This window comes from Pocillopora verrucosa, chromosome 13 (genome assembly GCF_036669915.1).
Source record: "Pocillopora verrucosa isolate sample1 chromosome 13, ASM3666991v2, whole genome shotgun sequence".
Taxonomy (NCBI): domain Eukaryota; kingdom Metazoa; phylum Cnidaria; class Anthozoa; order Scleractinia; family Pocilloporidae; genus Pocillopora; species Pocillopora verrucosa.
The window spans coordinates 13,924,389-13,948,766 of NC_089324.1; the positions used below are offsets into that span (position 1 = coordinate 13,924,389).

The window sequence follows — 24,378 nt, forward strand, 5'->3', positions numbered from 1 at the left end:
TTCCTGAAAAGATTTTTGGATTTTCTTTATCTGGCGATGACATACCTGAGTCTTCTTAAGAGTTGTGCCGTATTTTGACTTCTCCTACAGCCTCAACAAAATGTAAACAAGGAGTGAAAATACTAAGCAATACTAAACACAAAAAAGTCTAATAAGCTATGTATGATCCAACTGCTTTTTTTTCTTGCCAAGTCTTTTTGTTCATTTCTCATAAGGCGGGAAAAGCAGATTGGATAGAGAAGTGCAGCTTGCGCAGCCGACCGCTCAAACAGATTTTTTTACAGCACAAAAATAGCCAACTGTACACATGTGGTATATACATATATTCGCGTCATTTAAAACTACTTTGTGTAGCTGGATTACAAAACCAAATTATCTTATATTAAAGTTCACACGGCAACCAGGTGGACAATCAGACATAGTTTGAAGCTACACTGGTTTGCAGATTTAATGAATGTGACCGAAGTTACAATTCATAGACCCAACGTTTCGACACTCCTGTGCCTTCTATTCCTTGCAATGACTGTGATAACGAATACATCGGACAGACCAAACGCCAGTTTGGTACACGGTTAAAAGAGCACCAAAAAGCGGTTTTTCTTTGCAAAAAGGAAAATTCAGCTTTATCGGAGCATACTTGCCTAACCAACCATACAATTGGGTGGGATAATTCTAAAATTATCACCACTAATCGGCGTTACCACCAGCGCCTTTGTTTGGAGGCTTGGCACATAAACTCCGCCCACGCTCCTTTAAATCGTGACGATGGCGGTCTGCTTCCTGACGCCTATTTACACCTCGTCAGAAAAAAAGGCCGCTAATTAGTGATCATATAAAAGGACCTCTTGTTGCAGCGTTTAGATCACCCCTGATGAAGGCACTAGACAGGAGTGTCGAAACATTGGGTTTATGAATTGTAACTTCGGTCACATTCATTAAATCTGCAAACCAGTGTAGCTTCAAACTATGCCAAATTATCTTGTTGTACCCCTCATCGACGCAACACCACAGTTTCCTTAGAAACTAAATCAATTTATTGACACGTTGTTAATTATAATGCCTGTCGCTGGTGCGAGGCCAAAAGCAACCAAAATGAACCTAATAGACTGCTTCTGGAGTAGAAATCTCCCTGAAACTTACCATACTCCATATGTATATACCTTTAGTAAACATTAATAACATACTTCTCTAGCGCTTCACATGACATTATTCTCTCACTTTCATACGATTAGCTATACTTTGTATGATTATATCTCATTTTTACATGTTTCCCGATCACTCTTCACACTAAACTTAAGAGGTAAGTCTTATCAATCACAATCAACAAGCATTCCTCGTGTTCGAAAAAGAGAAAACGAGTTGATCCGGGGACGAGAGTGGACACCCTGTGATTTTCCATTCCTTCTCGCTCCAAAGGAATGTGGTTACGAAGGATGTTCCTATTGTCGTTAAAAGCTTTTCCGAAAAGAAATTCATTAAGAAAATTCTAAAAGTGGTGATGCCAAAAACTGCCAAAAGTGTGTTTATAGTATCTATATCCAAGGAGTTCTTAGCTGTATATGCTGTATGCATCTCGAGGATGTATCGATACAAGGAGAGGGTGAGAAGAAGATCCAAAGTCAAGAATGAAGGAACAAACATGAGGTGATATAACATTGCCTTGTAACCGGGGAACTGTGGAACATTCCGTAAAGCAACTTTGAAGATAGCGATGAAAATACACAGCGAAGCCAGCCATAGTATTGTTAGCGCTTATTGCTTATTGACAATTTGTATCAGTGGACAAGAACAGCCACCTCGTAGAATGTCCACTACTAAATCCTATTATTTTTCTTTTTTTCTTTTTTTTTTAGTTAAATACCGTTTCTTTCTCTCCGCATTTTTTTGTGAATTCGCCAGCATTTTAAGTTAAGTTTTAAAGTAACGCGGGACGGCAGTTCGTTGCAACGAAGTATTCAAATAAAAGTTAGCAATCCTCGGTAGTTGTAGCAGAGTTTCACACCACCAGAAATCAAAGAAAATCAAAAAAGATTTCTAAAACACTTGAAGGTGTTAATTTTGACAGAGAAACTAAAAAAAGGCATTTACTTAATGTATTTATCAATAAAGGGCAAAATTACTGAGCGCTGATTGGTTGAGAGAGAGGGCATTTTTTCTTAATCGAGGGCATTTTTAGTAATCAAGAGAGGGCATGATTACCTGTTAATGATTGGCTAATCCGTTGCATAGCAACCGTTCGTTATCTTGAAATTTGTTAAAAATAGACTGCGCGCGTGATTTTCCTTCGTATAAATTTTGCCCTTTATTGATAAACAAGTAATCCCATGAGACCTCGTACTATTAAGGATTAATTGCACTTGAGTTTTCATAATTTTCCAAATTGCCCTCGTCGCTTCGCGACTCGGGCAATTTTGGAAAATTTTGAAAACTCTCGTGCAATTAATCCTTAATAGTACTTGGCCTCATGTGATTACATATACAAAGATCCTTCTCAACCTGGGAAAGTCTTACCCTGTCGAGTAAACACTTAGCCACGTTTGACTGTTCCATAAGCGTTTTTCCCAACCTTGCCTCCTCAATTCGTTATCAGAATGTTTCAAAGGAATTCAGTAAGATCAATAAGGTCCAAATGAAATTGAGCAGAAACATCGAACGAAAACTCTCGAGGAAACTATTTAAACTATAAACTTGCCGACAGCGTTGCTGCCTAATATTAGAAGTTGTTTTGTCAGGGAAAAACCCCAGGCCCAAGATTCTGTGCAAGCTTAATTGAAGAACATGACACGGAAAACCGTGCTGAAATAGTATAACGAAATTATGGCTTTGTGGTTTAAAATACAGACTGCTTCTTTTATGTGTCGCACTGTTTCAACATTGACAATCAAAACAAGCTAATAAATTCTACAAATTTAGTATATCTAACCAAAAAAATTTTTTTCAAACATATAGTTCAAACGATATCGAATTGCTAAAAAACTGATCTACACAAGAGGTAAGGCGGTAGCAACAAGAAGCTGGTCATGTGATTAGAGTAAGCGAAAACGAGTGGCTCTGAGGACGAGAATGAACCCTTTACGATTTTGGCAGTCTTTCTCGCTTGAAAGGCATATGGAGGCAAAGAATGTTCCTTTCGTCGATGAAAAATTCTTCCCAAAAGATTTTCATCAACCTAATTCTAAAATTGATTGCACCAAAGATCTCAGCAGTCCTTTTATGGTATTTACGTGTGTAGGACTCGTGGTTGGACTCGTGGTTGGTTTCTTTGATCTATCGTTAACGATCAATACTGATTTCCCTAATACTGATATAATTTTTCAACATACCTTCCATTAGCTTTCCAGCGAAATATTTCGTGACACACCTTTTTACGTCTCGGCTTCTTTCGAAGGAGATAACTCAGTGATACTCCTCAGCTAAGAAAACTTGTGTAAATCATTAGTTAGATGCATTATCCAATTGTCTTTTTTAAGAGGAAAACTTCAAGATATTAAGACCCTTTTTGAAACCAGATTCCCTTTCTCTCCCAGTCTTTCGAGTTCATGTTCCATACAGAGGAGTTTCTTTCTAGATTCGTGTACTTTGTGTGGACGAAATTTGATCCGCATATTAATTAATGTTTAAGCGTTTGGCGAAAGTGAAATACCGTGTGCATAAATCAATTAATTGAACAACCTGTCGGTTGAGTTGTTGCCTAAATCACTGCAAACAGTGAAACTGTCCACATACTTCTCTTCATTTCTGTTTACGGCAAAAATATCCATATTTTTCATTGCTTTATGACATAAGTAACTAAAATATTGAATGTAAAGATCCTTGATAATCATTTCAGGTTAGGTTAGGAGTAATTCGTTGTTTCATCGCTAGAGCTCTGATTCGCTCCTGCAAAGATTGACCACATTTACCTGGTAACCTCAAGAGTAATACACACTAATATTCATGGTGCCTGCTGGAGTTAGGCACCCTTCAAGTTGATAGTGCACAATAAATAAGTGCATTGAGGATCCGCTAAACCTTTGAATTAACCTCACCTTTTATTGGTTTAAACACCAGATTAGTGAATAACAATAATAATTTATTGACTTCTAAGGCACAAATTCGGTATATATATATATTCAAATGCGCAAAAACATAATAATTACAATAAACTAAAGATAAAATAAAAATAATAATAATAATGATCATTGGAGTACAAAATAACAATTAAATACGATTCATTATAAATAAGATATATAATATATAACTAATTATTACTTGAAATGTTCTATTTAAAACTTTATCAATGAATAAATAACTATAAAAACTTTATCAATTATAAAATGCTTTCTTAAAAAGAAACGTCTTAAGCTTCGATTTAAAACTATTAATAGATCTAGATTCTCTTATATCCCCTGGTAAATTATTCCAATTATTCCATAGTTTAGGTGCCGCAAACATAAATGCCCGGTCACCAAGTGTTGCCTTAGACTTAAAACTAGAATAACTGAGTAAGTTCCCTAAATCCTCACCCTAGAGTATATTAAATTAAAACTGCCCCAGCTCGTTTTCATAATCCTACGTTACATCATATTCAACTTTTGATAAAAAAAATTTGATCGCAAATATTCAGTTTATGTGATTGTTGATTGATCATATATTGATTAGAAGATGACAAAAGGCAAAACTTTACTCAGACACCAATCAATCAAATGCAGTTGATTGAAAGGATGCTTGGAATAAATCACTAGCTGACATTTGAAGAAAAATCAACTTGTCTCAATATTGAACAAGGAAATCAGTATAACAGTACTGTTTGGAAGGAGAATCTAGCCAGTCCATCAAAAAGAAAAAAATTACTTTCAAACTGTAAAATAGTAAACATAAACACATATGCGCTGGAAATGGTTATCGTTTTTTTTAATTAAATGCATCGTAAATACGGGGGAAATTTAAGTAAATACAAATAGAAATCTGACATGAAAGCTAAGGCAAAACGCAATTGTCTGCATGAACTCCATGACGCGCAAACGAAACCGAAAGTGTTTCGGTCATTAGCGCTTGCAAATCGATTATTCGGATATTCCTTTTCACTCTCCCGAATTACGTTTTTTTCCAAGGTAAATGCCAGGTATTGCCTGCGAATTTTTGTGAATTCGACAACTGTAACATGTTCAAACAAGCTCGGTGAAATTAGCTTATAACTTGCAATTGAGTAACCGGAAGCGGCAATTAACAATTAATACACGCCAGAATCTCGTAAAAGTTAGCAATCCTTGTCAGGTAGCTGCAGGAATGTCTTTCATGGCCGGAAATCAGAGAAAATTAACACAGATTAAGAACATTTGTGGGAGAAAATGTTAACTAAGAAACTCAAATAAAGGTATTTAATTTATATTCAATAATCTATATACAACCATGCGTTCTTACCTCTGTCGCGGAAATGGAAGGCACGTTTAACTGTTTTACGACCTTACTTCCTCAATCCGTCATGGAAATGTTTCAAAGAAAGTCACCAAGGCCAAGAAAGTACCAAGAAAGCCTCGAAACCTGTGTTATACAACGAAGAATATCCATGGTGCATTGTGAAAATAAAAGGGGGAGTCCCCTGGCCCATAACTCTGTGCAAGCTTGAAGCCGGAAGTGCTTCAGCTGAAATTGAAAGAAGAGCCTACACAAACTGTTTATATACACAAAAATTGTGATAGTTTTTCTCCAAAAAGTTTAACCTGGTGTAATTTAGAAATCCTACAGCTAAAGTTCTGAGAACACAACTTCTTTTCAAGAAAAAAATTATGACCCAAGATTCAGAAGACTCGATATAAATGAATAGCTTAATGTATCGACGTATGGCGAGGGTGAGAAGAAGAACCAAAGTCAAGAATGAAGGAACAAACACGAGCTTATATAAGATTGCCTCGTAACCAGGGAACTGTGGAACATTCCGAAAAGAAACTACGAAGATAGCGATGCAAATACACAGCGAAGCCAGCCACACTATTGTTAGCTCTTCTGAAAAAGGGAAATAGGTATCTTTTTTGCACCGATATGCGGTGGATTGGACCCTGAAGCAAGCAACATCACGAATCATGTACAAAAGTACCCCAACTAGTTGCCATAGCAACAACAATCCGCATGTGCATAACAGAGATTTCTTTGTCTTGGCCAGATTAGTATTATTTTGGCTGATTTACGTAGCAATGGCTGATCAGTGTCAAGGGAAGCTGTAGTCATGGTAACGTCACAATCCCCTGGATAAGAAAAAAAATATACGATAAATTGAGGAGGTACTTCAGTCAATTTTTGTGGGTATGTGCCGCTGGTCTTTCAGAACCCCCTACCCCGTTACAGTCTATTCTGTGGCTAATTATCCACCCCATTATAGTCACTTTGGCAATACGAGCTGGTAACAAACTTTTAACTGCGAACTTTCCGTTTTTAAGTCCCTACTTTCCTAGAGTTTTCTTTCCCCCAAAATTCCTAAATGTGCTACCCAATTCTGGTAATTTAATCTCTTGAAAATGCTACCCCATTATAGTCAATTCGGTCGTGAAAATGCCTTTCTAACCGGCGGCACATCCCCATCAGCCTATTACTAGGAAGTACACCCCACGGGGTGGTCATACATGTTGTTTTACCTCTGCTACGATCTATATACAGGAGGAATACACAGTGCATGTTCTTGTGGCAAAGTAATTGAAGCTTGAAGTGAACCTTACCTTGTAAAGATTCTCATGATTAACATCCTCTGAAATTTCTCTCTCAGCTGTTTCAACGTCCACGGCTGGAACTTCAGTTGAAAGACCTCTCCATAGCCACTACTGATGTGAAAATAAGGTTTGCTATTAAATTTCTGTTTGAACACTATCATGTGATAAAGTGCAAAAGGAACTAGTACACGTCAGGTCAACGGAGCCTGAATTAAAAAAATAATATATAGCGTCTCGATAAATGGAGTAAAAAGAAAAGCAGCCCCAGAGGTGATGAGATTCATAAATCTCACATATTATATTCAAGTTCAATGATATACAAAACCTTGATTTATTTACACAAAGTGACAGTGATATTAATCCTGTTGAAAACAGAGAAAAATTCAGTGACTGCGTGATGTTCATACCATTTACCGCCACAAGTCAAGTCCAAATTACATCCGAGAAGTTTGAATCGATCAAAGCTGGAACCTCTAACTCATTCTAAATATATCCACACCGAAATTCATCTAGAAAGATAATTAATTTTCTAGGCACTTTACAAAAACAGCGGTTTCTTCCTGAAATTAAAATCAACAGTTCGAATCAGAAACCTTAAATGTATGAAAAGTAATAGTTTTAACGTGAATCTCACGCTCAATGCGTGACTTTTGTCACGAAGCACCTCCATTCCTTCGAGTTCTCACGCAGTTCTCACGCAGCCGAGTCACGCACTCGTTCAGAAAAAAAAAATTCTAAAGCATGTATTTATTTTACGAAACTCTTTTCGACTCATACTTGCAATTATTTTTCACACGTTTCTTTCTGAACCTTTATTGTTTTTTTCTTACTGGAGCAACAGACTGTCACGCACTAACGTAGACAGCATTGTTTTCAAATGTTCACTAACACACAACTAGCGACATGCTGATTTGGAGTTTAGAACAGACTGGTGGAAATGTTGACTATCTCCATTGGCAAAGAAATTTTATAAAATCGCTTTGGCAAAACAAACGTCACGACTCACAGAAATAACAGCGTGATCTAGTCTCCTTCGTAGCCGTTCATAGACTCGTCACGCAAAGCTCCTCCCTACGAACGACTGCTTAGTTATGAACTAAGGAGAACTAACTAAGCACGGCTGCGAAGGAGACCTATCGTGATCATGCCCGGAAATTTTTCCAGACTATGATCACAATTTTTACCTACGTGATCATCCTTTGTGATCACGCCTCTATGTTAAAAGGGGTCTAAAATAATAGTAATGATAATTTAAAAAAACACCCATATTTAATTTGGAGATTGGTGCTGATTGAAGCACTTTCAATTTCGTAAGTAGAGTGAAAGTGCTTCGCTCATCACTAAACACAAAATTAAAGCAATCCATTGGACTTTCCTCGAAACAATTAAGAATCATTCGTTTTTTCCTAGATAGATTATTATTCCTGTTGCTTTTTGTTGTATTCGTCAACTCTGAGTGTAAGTTTTAATTAAGCAAGTGCACCGTAGCGCCAGAGTCAAGTAAAAGTTAGAATCCTCGGCAGTTGTAATTCTGTGCCTTCATAACCAGAATTAAAAGAGAATTAGGATAAGTTAAAAAAAAATTGGAGGAGAAAACAAAAACTGAGAAGCTCAAAATAAAAATTTTTACTCAGTATACAAAAACCTCACACCACCTCGTATCCACCTCGTGTCCACTGCTAAATCCCACTAAATTTACAACTTTATTATTTCTTTTTTTTTAAGTAAATACCGTTTCTTTTCCTCTGCAATTTTTTGTGAATTCGTCAGCATTTTAAGGTAAGTTTTAAAATAACGCTGGACGGCAATTCACAAATATTCCAATTAAGTTAGCAATTCTTTGTAGTTGTAGGAGAGTATCACACCACCAGAAATCAAAGAAAATCCAAAAAGATTTCAAAAACACTTGAAAGTGTTAACTTTGACAGAGAAGCTCAAAATAAAGGCATTTACCTAATGTATACAAATCCTTTATAACCATGTAGAGTCTTACCCTGTTGAATATACAGATGCGACGTTTGACTGTTTTATAAGCGTTTTTCCCAACCTCGCCACCTCAATCCGTTATGAGAATGTTTCAAAGGGATTCAGTAAGATTAATAAGGTCCAAATGAAATTGAACATAAATATCAACGAACGAAAAATCTCGAGAAAACGATTTAAACTGTGAACTTGCGGAAAGCGATGCTGCCTTTTATTGGGAGTTGTTTTGTCAGGGAAAAACCCCAGGCCCAAGATTCTGTGCAAACTCGAAGTACATGACACAGAAAACCGGAAGTGGAGAACTTCTTTTGAGTGGTATGACGAATTATGGCTTTGAGGTTTACAATACACACTAGCTTCTTTCATGCGTCGTACTGTTCCAACATTGACATTCAAAACAAGGTAATAAATTCTACAAATTTAGTACATTTAACCAAACAAAACAATTAAAATGTTTAGCTCAAACGATATCGAATCGCTAAAAAACTGATCTACATAAGAGGTAAGGCGGTAGCAACAAGCAGCGGAAATTGTAAAATAAAAAAGAAGGAAACAAACTCTTTCACTCCGTGCGGGTGCAATCATTTTAATGAGCTGTTCATGTGGTCAGAGTGAGCGAAAACGGGTGGCTCTGAGGTCGAGAATGAGCCCCTTTCGATTTTCGCCAGTGCGACGAACATTTGTTTTTCTCGGTTCCAGGTGTACGCAACCACTAACCCCACGTAATGCGCATGCTCTCCGTTGCGAACAGACCAAAGAGGGAAATAGAAAAAACAAAGCGATTTTGCAACGAATACTCAACCCCCGTTAGAAAGGTGAATCCAAGGAAAAAAGATACAAAACTGTATGATATTGAGATCGATATGATATTAGATCGATACCGAGGGCCCGTTTCCAACTTGCTAAGAAGTGCATTTAATTGCCTTCCATTACGATTACTAGTTTTCTTGACAGCTTTCTGAAGACAGAATGTTTTCTTTCTGAAGACTTCTGATATGCGGCTATTGATTATTACTGCTCGTATACCTGATTGCTCAAACACTTTGTTTACCTTGTTGAGAGGACCGACTCATGGTTCTCCGTCTTCGTCTTTGCCTTGCTTTGAAATAGTATAGATTTGTAAGCTGAAACGAAAAATTGATCAGGGAAGTTTACGAAAAATCCAGCAAACAAGCTTAAAAAAGGCATTTATTTAGACTTCAAACTTCAACGAACTTCACAAATCTTACTTGTTCATCTTGTAATTAAACGATGGCAGATTAATTTCCGAAGCGCTTTCTGTGTTTCCCGATCCCTCTCCTACTGCTTTCACGCTTACAAAACAGGAAAAAATCAAAAGGAGGAAGATACAGCTGTTCTGAAACGCCATTTGACGAGGGTAAACCTGCTTTTTGTTCGACACTTTACATATCAAAACAAAGGAAATTTGTTCTTCTTTTTTATTCTGGCGGTACATTTTTAAAATACGCCTGCGTAAAAGAGATATCGCCCGAGACCCTCCGCTCGGTCGTGTTTTGATCAAAAACGCCTCGTTAATTTGACGTAACCGCTCGGAGAAAAGGCAAAAATGACGAGGGAAAAACTCTACCTTCAAGTTAGAAAATTAGCGAAATAGAAAGCCACAATATTATAGCTTAATATTTCAGAGGTACATTGAGTGCTTTTTCCGTGGAGAATCCGCACGATGGTAAAACATTCGAAAATTACACTCGATTTGAGTGGGGCGTTGAAGTGGGCGTGGTCACTACATGTACCCCATGAGTTTGATATGTATACATATTGTTCATTCCTTTATGGTATAAGTAAGTGAAATATTGAATGTAAAGATCCTTTTTAATCAGTTCAGGTAAGGTTAGAAGCAATTGATTGTTTCATCGCTAGAGCTCTGATTCACTCCTGCAAAGTTGACCACATTCACTCGGCCATCTCAAGAGTAATAAACGATGACTCTCGCCTAAGAGTCTCCTGATTGACACGAATATTTATGGCGCATCCTGGAGTTAATCGCTCTTCAAGATGATTATGCACAGTAAATTAGTGCATTGAGGATGCGCAAAACCTTTGAATCAACCTCACCTTTTATTGGTTTAAACACTGAACTAGTTCCGTTTAAACATGTACGCGACAAAAAGAGCAAGCAAATAAAAATATTATGAGTCTCAGTAATAAAAATGAAATGGAATTGGATTAGCAGGACTTAAACCTGTTTGTATGTCTAAGGGAAACATAATTGATGGAACATGTTTGCTCATAATGAATCCCGCAAGTTGTTATCGACTGCCTCTTAGGAAGTATTACAGTCACTTAATCTTTCTTAATTATTTTGTTCAAACTCTTTCCAACGGTCTTCTCGGGGTCTACATCCAAGATGGCGGCCACCGACCCTGTGAAGTCGTCCATAGATTGGCCTGCCGCCATCTTGGATTCGTGATGTAGGTGGACCCTGGACGAGAGTTTGACCCATTCCCAATCAGTAGAAGCCTTCATTTGGACATTGACGGACTCGTTTCCAACAAAATGCATCGATTACGTCGCGAAGACTTGGAGAGAGCTCTATAACTGCAACTGCTCCGCTTTATAACTGCAACTGTAAAGAGAGGATTGAGGAGAGCAAACACCGGCACCCGACCCCTGTGGACCGGGAATCAATTGAAAGGAAAACCGAGATTTCACTAGAGATGACGTCAAGAGGACACCATCCTAATACGGACAAAAAATAGGCATGATAACAACTACTCTGAGTGGGTGGGGGGGGGGGAGAGGAGGGGGGTAAGGAGGTACATGAGTTGAAAGAAGCCTGACGTTACGCGAGGATTGAGACGAATGAAAACTGAAACAGACAAGGAGATAGTCGCGTCTAATGAAGCGCCCAGAAAAATAAAATTTAAGGCCGATGAAAGTAGTGCGCGTAAAGATGGGATAGAGGAAAAGTACGATAGAGAAAAGAGAGGAACCAAAGGAAGGAGAAAAAAGCGATACACAGATGTGAAAAGGTATAAAAACTTATGTGAGGAAAAAGGTAAAAAAGGTGCACACATGTAACAGTATAAACACGTCCGTCGGCGTTCTAAACCGTGTGACAATATGGAGAACGATGGACAGTGGAAGAGATTCAATCAAAGAGACGACGCGCGTTTGTTAAGTGGGTGGGGGCTTGAAACATAGAAAGTTAGTACTCAGTGACCTGCACAGATTGTGAACTTGGTACATGTGGGTCAAAACAAGGATTGAAGTCCCCATAAGATCTGTTCTCTCAGCATCTCACGTGAATCCTTAGAATATGGAAACACAATGAAAACCACCGCAGTTTTTTTTATTTTATATACTGTGCACTTCTCTTACACAAAGAAGTAAGAAAAAGTTCATTACAATAGAAACTGCATTTCATTGCCAAGGCTTTAAGTAAAATACGCGCTAGAAGGAGACACTAAAATGAACCCATTTACTCCCAAGATTGATCATAATTTAAATTCTCCTCACAAAATTAATACACCGACAAAGATGGTTTCAATAAGAACTAGAGAAAATCTAAACTGGACGATAATTTTTTGCCCGAAACGTAATGTTACAACAAATTCTCGGAATGATGCAACAAAGAAACTCATTCTTGTCAGTTGGGAGAATTTTTCTTTAGAACTTCGGAGTTCATGAGTTGATTAAACTAAGGTAAATGAATAATTACCTTCAACTGTAAACAAAAATAGCATCAACACACTTCACACGAAATACACTGACATTATACAAAGCATCTTTAGTTAAAATTGTTCCAGCTTGTCTTTTTAAAATCCTACGTTACATCATAATCAACCATGCGCAAGGTTAACTATTACATTTTATACCAGCATAAATCAATGGTAGTTACGAAAATCTGCAAAATCATTGATTGATTTTACAAAAATTTCTTCTAAAACAGCTGTGATACAGTATATCTTAAACTTTTGACCACATAATGGAGTCCAATTTCAGAGCGTGCTCTGAAAACCTAAGTAAAAATTCTTAAATATAAGGAAGATATCTTCATATTATACTAGGGTAAATTTAAAGCACAGAAAATAATTTGAAGAGGGAATTTTCAAAATTTGAAAGTTCTCTCCCGAAGCCCTGAACCTTTTCAACTACGGACTGGGTTTCCATTTATTTACGAACCATTTCACTAAAATAATTGCTTCTCTCATTTATGGGTGTAAATATTTTCTACTAGAAACAACAAATTCCGTGTCACATAAATTAAAAGTGAAATCTGCTTCGCTGTTTCCTTGTTTAGATTATAAGGACAATTATTTACCTCTCTGCCGTGGTTCTTTAAAACGAAGAGATAGGTGTTTGATAAAACGGACTAAAATTGACCAAACTCATTTAGTTAAAAACGGGGTTGTAGCCAGCATTTTAATTTGCTCTAGACCTGTTCCTTAAGAGAGTTCAATTTTAGTTTCAAAACTTGCAAGAGTCATATTATAACAATCAAGCAGGCGAAAAACAATTGTAGGCCGGGCCTACGGGACAAGAGGCTGGCTACACCCCTAGAGGCAGGTCTAATGTCTCAAAAATATGGTCAGTAACCCATCGCCTCTGATGGTTACTTTTTTAAATTAAGCTTAGAATGGCAATCTTGGCAGTGATAGAATTAGATTACATTTAAATGGATTAAAAAAGAGAATAATCAATTTATTTTCCTAAAGATAATCTCAAGTTGTACCAAAGTAATTTATGATGTAGAAAATTCATCCAAGTTTAAATGACATTTTGCTGCAAATTTTGCAAATAAAATTTTTGGAAATAAACATTTCGCCAACTTTTGCAATGACGAAGTTTCTTTGCTTACTAAAAGCTTAGAATGTAAACGTAATTAAAACCCAGTGGAGAAGCGCCTGGTAATGTACAAGGAAAAAAAACCCTTTAAATTGTTTTGCATACAACTATTTGTAATGCAGGATTAGAGCTAACTGTTATTTTGGCGAAAACGAAAACCCCGTAATTACCTGCAACTACTGCAGGCACTCATAGCAGAAGCCTCGTTACATTTCGTTCTCTTCGCAAACATTTAAATTTGCTAAGGTAAGAAAAAAAGACAATTCCACTGATCAAAATATAATGAAAGCGTGTTTTTATTTCTTCATGAAAGTAAAGTTACACATCTCAAGTTCTATTTCGCAAAAAGTAAAATAGTTTTTAAAAATTGCCAAAAATTGCCAAAATAGAAAAACGCGTACCCTTCCACGTTCCTACATTCTTTTTCTCTTGAGATGAAAAGAAAAGCGTTTTTCATTTATGTGATTTTATATTTCCTTTGCCATGAAGTCAAGAGTGACGTCATCTCCAATTAGAAAAAAAGGCGCCCAGTATTTGATGTCACGGAACTTGTCTGATTCTCTGAGGCTTTTCATGGACAGGTTCAGTGATTCGCTTGCAGGTTTACCTTTTGCAAGGTTTTGATAAAAGCATTTCATTAACTCGAGAGTAGCCTCGTCATCGATCGCCCACAGGGACACCACAACAGACCGAGCACCAGCCCCCATAAAAGCGCGCGCAATGCCAACCACACCTTCAGCCTTGATCTCGCCCCGACCACTGTGGCAGCAACTAAGCACAACAAGTTTGGCGCGAAGTTGAACATTCAACACATCTCCAATTGTTAAAATGTAATCCTCCTCCGTTGGCACAGTAGATCTTCGGTGTGGGTCAGGTGTCAGAGCAATTTCGCCAGTTTCCATCCATCCGTGTGCCGCAAAGTGAACTAAGGAAACGGAACTGAGTCTTTTCAACACCTCACGTTTCGTGGCCTGTCTGCCAGTGATTGGCGTGATATTCAGAATTTTTCCGATCATTTCTACTTCTTCTTTAGCACACGGAAGCTGCTCGAGGAGTATCTCTCCCTTACTGTTAGTAACCTCGGCTACCCACGGATCCCCTACTAGTAAAGCACCACTGCTTTTGTGATAATCATCTGGGCAATCGGCAATGAGTCTAAGACTTGTTAACGATGGAGCGAGTCGGATTCTGAACGATTCACACAGATATTTAGAATTACCATCCTTGAGTGCGGCGTAAGGAACGAGCCACAGGGGTCCATCGGGAATAATGAGTAACTCATCCCCTTGAAGCAGGTCAGCCACTGGCTTCATGACGGTATCATACAAAGTGCTTAAGCATTCGATGGAAGGTTGAGAGTTGTCTTCTTTAGTTTTCTCATCCACTTTTGAACGGTTCTCCCTCAAAGCATCCAAAGATCGATTCTCGCATCTCACATTAGAACGAACACCAAGTTGTGTATAGACACCGAGTATGAACGACTTAAAGGACTGGCTGGCTCCACTGTTCCCTGAAACAGAACTATTCAGTTTACATTGTCTTAACTGAACTTGTTTTCCTTCGGACACAACCCAAAGACTGACGCTAGCTCCGTCCACTGCTTGAAAGACAGTGTTTAATGGAACGTCTTTTAAAACCGCTAAATCTTCATCTCCTTTCTTGTGCTGACTTGTTCCACCACAAAAACGGAATTCCATAAGATCGGTCAGAGCTTGAGCTCGTCCCTTCTCAGCAGCAAGCAAGGCTTCATCCATATTACCTTGTTCTACTAGAACTCTCCACAAACCTGTGTACGCAATTTGATACTGATTTCGAAAATTAACTTTCCATTCATCTTTAGATTTTAGAAGTACTCTCAAGGAATTGAATAAGGTTATGCTAGCTTGGTAATGTTCAACGGCTTTGGGCAGTCGACCCAGCAACTCAGAAACGCATCCTAATGAATAATAAGCCGTTGCCTCCAAGAATTTGTCTGCGACCTCTTTGGCAGTTTCGAGCATTAGCTTGTACGACTCGTCGGCCTTTTTCAAATCTCCCAGAGTTTGATACATTTTGCCAAGATTACCATAAACATGACCCTCCCCTTGCTTGTTTCCTACTTCTTTACTTATTTTAAGATGTAGGTTGTGGTACTCTATGGCTTTTTTTAAATCACCCATACCGTAATAATCATTGCCAAGATTGCCATAAGCACAACCCTCCCTATTCTTGTCTCCTACTTCTTTAATCATCTCAAGATGTAGCTTGTGGTACTCTAGGGCCTTTTTGAAATCACCCAAAAGGTAATTAGCATTGCCAAGATTGCCATAAGCAACACCCTCCCCATGCTTGTCTCCTACTTCTTTAACTATTTTAAGATGTAGGTTTTGGTACTCCATGGCTTTTTTGAAATTACCCAGTTTGTAATTAGCATTGCTAAGATTGCCATAGGTGTTGCTTTCCCCATGCTTGTCTCCTACTTCTTTAGCTACTTTAAGATTTAGGTTGTGGAACTCTATGGCGTTTTTGAAATCACCCAGACTGTAATAAGCACTGCCAAGATTGCCGTAAGCACCACCCTCCCCATACTTGTCTCCTACTTCTTTAGCTATTTTAAGATGTAGGTTGTGGTACTCTATGGCTTTTTTGAAATCACTTAGACTGTAATAAGCATTGCCAAGATTTCCGTAAGCACCACCCTCCCCATGCTTGTCTCCTATTTCTTTAGCTATTTTAAGATGTAGGTGGTGGTACTCGATGGCTTTTTTGAAATCACCTAGTTTGTAATTAGCATTGCCAAGATTGCAATAAGCGTTACCCTCTCCATGCTTGTCTCCTACTTCTTCAGCTATTTTAAGATGTAGGTTGTGATACTTTATGGCTTTTTTTAAATCACCCAGTCTTTTATAAGCAACGCCAAGATTGCAATAAGCTTTACCCTCTTCATGCTTGTCTCCTACGTCTTTAGCTATTTCAAGATGTAGGTTGTGATACTTTATGGCTTTTTTTAAATCACCCAGTCTTTTATAAGCAACGCCAAGATTGCCATAAGCCTTACCCTCCCCATGCTTGTCTCCTACTTCTTTAAGTATTTTAAGACTTAGGTTGTGGAACTCTATGGCCTTTTTTAAATCACCCAATCTGCAATTAGCAATACCAAGGTTGCCATAAGCACCACCCTCCCCATGCTTGTCTCCTACTTCTTGAACTATTTTAAGATATAGATTGTGGTACTCTATGGCTTTTTTGAAATCGCCTAGACTGTCATAAGCATTGCCAAGATTGCCATAAGCGTTACCCTCCCCATGCTTGTCTCCTACTTCTTTAGCTATTTTAAGATGTAGGTTGTGGTACTCTATGGCTTTTTTGAAATTACCCAGATTGATATTAGCATTGCCAAGATTGCAATACATGTTACCCTCCCGATGCTTGGCTTCCCAGTTATAGAAGTCAATGACCTTCTTGACATCACCTGAACTTGGACCAACATGGTCATAGCTAATGTGATCTTTTTCATCCACGGACTTATCCCCCACTTCTCTGAGAGACTGAAGTCTTAATGACAACAAAATCCTATTATTGTTGTCAATCTTTTTTATGTTAAGGTTTAAAAATGTAGAAAAAACAAAAAAGATCATTTTTCTGGATTAATATTTGATAGTCCATTTTTACAGTTGCGTGCTTGGTTCCCAAGCCCTTTAACAGGAGTGTGGCTAAGGGTTACCTTGTTATGATACAACATTACTGCTTTTCAAATGCAAATTACTTTGCAATTATGCCTACTAGATATTGATCTCTCTCAACAAGGTTATCTTCAGCCTCACTCCAAATCAAAGGCCTGGAAACTAAGTAAACAATTGTAAAATGGCTTATCAGGAAGGCTTGTGTTCAGGTAGATGTCAGTTTAATAAACAATCAGTCTTAAAGTCAGGTACGAAGTAAATCTACGCATTACAAAAAGTTTTCCACTGCGTGTAACCTGAAATTTTCACCCCTTGTTTCCAAAACTTGGGAAGCACTTGCTTGATTTTTAAATTAATACATCTTTAAGTTCAGACTAACATTTTACAGCAATGAAAGAAATGAATCTAAAACACAGATATGTGCCTTTCAAAGTTATATTTGCCCATAGGAAAATACAATGAAAGTTTCCGAGTTTCTGAGTCGTGAAAAAAAAATCTAAAGGCAAGAAAATCAACATAATATATATAAGCATTGCCAAGCATCTTTTTCTGACTCGTTTTAGAGAGATCATCCATCCACATATGTATACACTGGGTGAATATTAGTCTTTTAACTAAACTAAAGTATCAGTTGTGGCATGGATATTATGACTAAGACATGGCTAAAAGGAGTATATCACTATTGAGTCATAAGGTATTAACTTTTCCCACAGTTTTTACTAACACACACTAAAAGTATGAGATGACAAGTTACCATCGTAATTAATACCCTTCTTTGCATTTTCTCCCTTGAAACGTCAAATTATGGAGTATTTCCATCATACCCATGGTAAACAATTAAAGATTACTTGAAAGGATACAGCTAATCCCTTATCACACCAAGTGATTGCTTCTTTAAATCTCTTTAGTTTAACACAGGCAATGGCTCCTGTAGGCAACAACACGAAGAAGCAAATAATTACTACAGCTCAATTCCAAGAAAAGAAAAGGAAGCCATTGAAAGCTAAATCATTACAGACCAGAAAACAAAACAAAACCAAAAAACTGAAGGGAAAGAATGAACAGGCCCTATTAGGTTTCAGCTAGATTAGCTTTTGATAATTGAAACTTCTAAGAACATTTAAATTGCAGCTGACAATTCCCACACAAAATCACTAAGAGATAGAAATAAAATATAAGACATGCAATGTGAAAATAGAAAAATAAACCCATCTTTTAATAATTTTTATAATTATAGTACATTTTTTAGTTTTAAAACCTTTTTAGAACCAGGTTAAATTTCAACTTCGATCATAATTAACAAATAGAGAAGCCTTGACTGTGCTCTGTTCTGTTATAAAGCACTTAGGAAGCGGCTAGAGCAAGAAAGAAGTGTAGGGAGAAACACGAGACGTAGTCGAGTGTTTCTCCCTACTTCTTTAGTGCTCTAGCCGCTTCCTAAGTGCTTTATAACAGAACAGAGCACAGTCAAGGCTTCTCCTTTTGTTTTATAATAAAGAATCTGTTAAATTCCCCAAGAATTACTTTCAATTTTCAAAACAAACTTTATTTCCAAAGCGAACAACAGTGTCGTCAGCATGCTCTATACTCTCATAAAGCACGCTACAATCAGCCAATCAGAATCCCTGTCAGAATGGTTCAAATAACCTGATTGGCTGTATAACACAAAAGCTGTCAAAAGTGTCAAACCATCAAAGTTCAAAAACCATCAAAGTTCACATTCTACGATAGTTTACAAACTAAAATAGTTCGGCAGGTCGAATTTAACACTTTTTCCTGAAGTTTTTAAGTCTCTAATATAGAATCTTGAAGGGAAATTTTCAGTGAACTTCAGCCGAATTATGTCTCACAAAAACACGCGAGTTCTTTCACATGACAAGGTAGAAAACAAACTGTTCAAGGCGAGTGTTTTTCGAATGAACGAGGGCCGAATTCACCGGAACATGAAAATCGCTCGGGACGACAGCACCGCAAAACTCGGCTGCAGTGACTGATGTGACTTTCCACTCAACGCATCGGAAAGGATATCAGAGCAAGCTCTAATTTTTTTCATTCGATGGGCGGCCGATGTAGCTTCTGAAGCTTGCTTTACAGTGATGACCGGGATCGCCATGATGAGCGAGCCGCGATGGACTTCAGCATGATCATATTCGCTCAGAAACCTTCGTGATTAGTATGAATTTTAACAGTTATGCCAGTTTGGTTATATTTTTCATCATTTCTGTTTTGTTCTGTTTTGTTTTTGAACACTGAACTTTATATACTATATGAGTGTTAGCTGTGTTTGATTTTTATTACCGTACGTAAGCTAGCAATCTAACTGAGCTTGAAAATCTTTAAAACTCGGAATGCCTTTTTTTTTTTTCCTTTTGAGGATTTTCGTATCTGCTCACATTTTAATAACGTAAATTACGGCGCCTGGTATGTTTACAAACCTTTGTTTGGTTCTTCTGTTGCTACTTACCTACTTGTTGCGAAATTTTACTTTCAATTATCGGAAAAAAGCTAAAAAGAAGTCCCGGAAAAGGTGGAACATAGAACAAGTTGGCAGATGGCGTGACAGCTTTAGCTCAGCTCTATGCTCTATACTCTCACAGAGCACGCTCTTTCAACCAAAGACAGCGCGCGTTATATCCGAACTTTATTATAATACAAAATAAAACATTTGATTTGGTATTAACTAAGTTTCCCTTTAGTTTGAGTTAACTTATTTGATTTAATCAAAGACAAAGAGTTAATAATTGATTACTAGGAGGTGACTCAAACTAAGGCTTGAAGTTCACCAAGAATAAGATTTACTTATGCCGTCTCTAGTTACATTATTAAAACATGTATAATAGCACTTAAAGTTGAGTTATACCTAACGAACAATCGAGGTATTACTTTTCTCACAGTTTTGAGTTAAGTCAAGTCCTTCCTTCTTTTCAAAACAGCTTAATAGTGGAATAAACGTATCAGACACCTCTACCTAACTCAATAAGCAAAAGAAAACTAGAATACTCATGCTAAAATTTTGCCTTAATTTGCATTCAGCATTGAGTTCTTCATCTAACTCAAAGTAATATTCTCATCATAATGGAAAGTCACGGCACAGCAGTCAAGAGCTGGATTCAAATGAACATCAGGATGGTCATGACCTCTTGATGAAAGTCAATTGAGACAAGATTTAACTTCATTTAACCTCATTTAACCTTAGAGTGTTGAGTTCTATATTATTATTATTATTATTATTATTATTATTATTATTATTATAGCACAGCTAACATATCTAACCTCTCATAATTGCCTTGAGGGAAGTTGGCATTAACTCAATGGCTGCTTCTACATCCCTCAGTGAATCCTGGTGATTTCCTGTTTTTGAAATAAATATCTCTGATTAGCTGTACATATAGCAAACCCACCACCTTTACCTCAATTTTAGGAAAAGCTTGTGATGCTCATTTATATCTGGGGTAAGAGGTACATTACTTCTATGCATTTTTGAGAGGCCAAGATAAGGCATATATAATTTTCCGGAGAATTTCGTTTTGGGCATGCATTCAAAATTATCACCTTTTTCAGAAAACTACTACTGACAACTCAATAGCTTCAAAAGAGAAAAAAAAAGGATATAAAAGCTCTCATCATCCTACCAAGTTTAAGATGTGCAATAGCCCTGTTGTTGTACAGTTTGGCCTTCAGTTCTTTCTCATTACAGTTCACTTTAATTCCTTTGGTGTAAAAATGAATAGCATCGATGAAATCTCCTTTCTTGAAGGCCTCATTACCTTGATTCCTGTGAAAATCAGCCGTGGCTGCAAAAAAATATATAGAAAATAATTTCTGTCAAATTCTGTGGGTAGTTAATTAGTGTGTAAGCAGAGCTGCCAAGATCCGAAGATTTAAAATCTGCAGATTTTTTCTTTTGTGCCAGCCACTTTTGCACCTGCCTGACTTGACCCATCCCTGAAAACCTTAGATTACATCAGCAGCCACCCCTCCCTCCTCACAGGACAAACCCTTCTCAGTTAACTTATAAGAGAGTTTTTTTGGTCGAAAGCTTAACCAATCAGACTCAGTTGCTGTTGTAGTTGTTGTTTAGAAGAAAGTGTAATCCCTACTTTGAAACAATCTAAGTGCAATCAAGAAAATTGAGATAAAAACCCTAAGATAATCATAATAACATTGGATATAAGAAACCTGGAGTTCAAATGTTATATTTCTGTGAGGAACCGACCCAAATCCTATTTTATCTTGATGGTTTGATGACCCATATGGGGGACCCAGAGTATCGTTCTTTTTCTGTGAGACTCTCTGATAATCAGAGAGAGTTGGCATAATTATAAGCTTACTGCTTTAATTACATTTAGATAGTTACTGAGTTAATAAGATCCAGATGTTGCAATCATAAAAACCAGAAGCAATATTACCCATCGACAAATAGATAGGATTTAAATGATAAGAATGATAATAAAGAAGATGAGATTATAAGTTATCATAATGCTAATAATGTGGGTGACAACAGTGGTAATAATAATGACGAGAATTAAGCGTCATTCAATTTAAAGCAAACCTCTGGGCATTTAAACTTTTCGAGATCAATCACAAATTTTCATGTAAAAAACAAAATAATTAGCAACTGTGACTTTCAGCACATTGACCAAGCTTTAAAACCTAGACCTTATGCGCTTTTTTCTTCTGAGCCATTTGTTAGTGAACGTGCACTATCTGCCTTAAACACCTATATATTCATTGATATAACACATGTATTCTAATGGAAAGTCTTCACTTCTGGTTCAAATTTCTCAATGCCAGTCAGGCAAGGTTCAATCTCCCCCTACCCTTCCCCCCTCCCCTTTGGCTTGGATGATGATCAAAAGCCCGTGGGTTGCTCGAGGAGAAGGGAGGAGATGTTGAAGCTTTCAAATTGACTGCTGCATTATAAGGGGAAGATGATGATGATGATGATGATGATGGTACTTTATAATGATATACAAACTTACATAATGGATGTTGTATGATGATCAAATAAGGTCTTTACGTATTATTAATAACTTTGCTTTGAACTTTTAGAAAAGAATATAACAAAGGTTTGTGTGTTGAAAATTCCTTCTCAATGAACGGCATAATGTAATCATAGAAGAGAGTCATGGCTGGTCAAATATCCTTTAAAGTGGTCATACAGTGTATGTATCCTTGTCTACATCTACTTACATTCTTGAAACTGGTGGAATAGAAATTGTTCTAACAATAACTGAAGCCGAAGTTGAACATAACTCACCTCGTAAAGTGTCCTCATCAAAATCTGGTGCATTTTCTTTGTCAGGTAAGTCTTCATTTTCACATGGAACTTTAATTGAACTTCTTCCTGTAGCCATAGCAACTTTAAGAAGATGCTTCCTACAAGAAGTTGCTGTTTTAAGTTCTCCTGGCCTGAAAAAAGATGGTTGCAAATGGTAATAAACATTAGCTCAACATATTACCCAGTGGCAAAATAAGTATTTTTTTTCTCTTCTGAGAATGGGAGGGATACATAGACACAAAATCACAAGCAATTAATATTAATGGCATGCTAAAAGTAGGGAAAGAACAAAAGATATATATATATAGTGAAGAAAACAAGCATTATTATTTTAAATGAACAGCAATTTACTTCTTATTATAATATATTTTAAGATTTATAAAATACATTTGTAATTGACTGAGATAAATTGGGCAAACATCAACTTCTTTGTGTTGCAAGTTCATAGAATTTGTAACAGCAGCAATTTAAATGATTTAAACTCAAAGAGTCTGTAGGTAGTTAGGTAATAGTCTGTATTTGAGCAGTGGCCCTGAGCTTATAATCCTGGTTTCCTCACATGAAGCGACTAGGAGTAACTACCCACCCCCTGAATGAGATGCCAGTCCATCCTATGGTAGCCCTCCCCCCCCCCACCCCCCCTAGCATTTCATCAAGCTTCCCTGACTAATTTCTGCTACCCATTTATGCTCCTGGGTGGAAAGATGGACGGTGAGAGGAAAGTGTGTTGCACAAGAACAGAACACATTGACCCAGCCAGGTTACAAATGCAGACCTCTTGACGCTGAGTCCACCTCACAAATCGTGAGGCCACCATGTCTCCACAAGAGGGGAGAGTTTATGCTGAATCCTTTCTCGTAGGAAACAAGTTTTACAAAACCAAAGTAAAATTCTCTTATTTGATTTCTAAATAGGAATTGCTAGTCAAAACGTATAAATAATGTGGGTCTTTCATTGAAATTCCTTCAGTTCAACCGACGCCCATATTCATATAGATGGGTGTTAGTTCAACTGTTACACTTATCGCAGGAAAAACAGTAAAATATATACACTGATGCATGCTGATCTCTGTTGAAATGGATTTCAATACTGTACAGGTGCTTATTTTTGTAGTTTACTGAACAGTATATATATATATATATATAACTAACTGCAGACAGTACTGTTTCGGCCTTCTGGGCCTCATCAGTGCAGTGCTGATGCTAGGATGGAGGTAAGGCTATATAGCCGCCCCAAGTGATCTCACACATGTGGTATCATCTAAGCCATGCCAGAGTGCTCAAACTAGTTAAACTAGTGAGCATGCATAATGCTAGCAGCAATGACTCATCCTAGTAGAGTGCTCAATTTGGACATGAAAGCAAAGCTTTGTATGCCAAAGAGCTATATCTAACTGCAGACAGTACTGTTTCGGCCTTCTGGGCCTCATCATATATATATATATATATATATTAAACGAATTAATTTTGCAATCATGTTAACATTGCTTTTTGCGCAAAATTAATTTTTTTTTAATGCTAACTTTAATTATCCTGATGATCAAGACTGCTTTTTATCATATAATATCATATAATCCTTAAATGCTTAAAATATCTTCCTGCCCGGAAATTCTCAATAAGCACAGAGTAACAAAGAAATTGATCTTGAGTTCAAAATAGCCTGAGATACATGTACAGTGGAAATCATTTTTGCAAAAGTCAATTACAACTTCTAACTAACCCGTCAAGCGCCAGCCCGAGGGCTTTATAGGGAATATTGGCCCAAGGTTGTGGCAGTATGGGAATGACGTAGTGCCAATATTCCTTAGTAGCTCAGGAAAGCAAGGTAATAGTCATACACTAATGTCACTTGGACTAAACTAATTTACTTTGAATTTTCTGGATTCCAAGTAAAACAATGCATGTTTTATGATTGTCTGAATGGTGTGATGATGGTCTATATGGCAAAATCCTCATCAAGT

At 37.3% G+C, this 24,378-nt stretch overlaps 1 protein-coding gene and 1 pseudogene across 1 annotated transcript; both read right to left on the minus strand.

The window, feature by feature from the left end:
• Nucleotides 1–1,282: 1,282 nt before the first annotated feature.
• Nucleotides 1,283–11,084, minus strand: LOC131799829 (uncharacterized; annotated as a pseudogene).
• A 2,857-nt stretch (nt 11,085–13,941) lies between these two features.
• LOC131787815 (tetratricopeptide repeat protein 28-like) lies at nt 13,942–23,235 on the minus strand. Its single transcript, XM_066160021.1, has 9 exons — nt 23,099–23,235; nt 22,398–22,549; nt 20,770–20,931; nt 20,411–20,488; nt 17,986–18,065; nt 16,831–17,044; nt 16,471–16,662; nt 15,935–16,230; nt 13,942–15,454 (listed from the first exon to the last, which is right to left on the minus strand). The coding sequence occupies exons 1-9, from the start codon at nt 23,233–23,235 to the stop codon at nt 13,943–13,945; spliced, it is 2,823 nt and encodes a 940-aa protein (XP_066016118.1). The 3' UTR covers nt 13,942.
• Between the last annotated feature and the right edge of the window lie 1,143 nt (nt 23,236–24,378).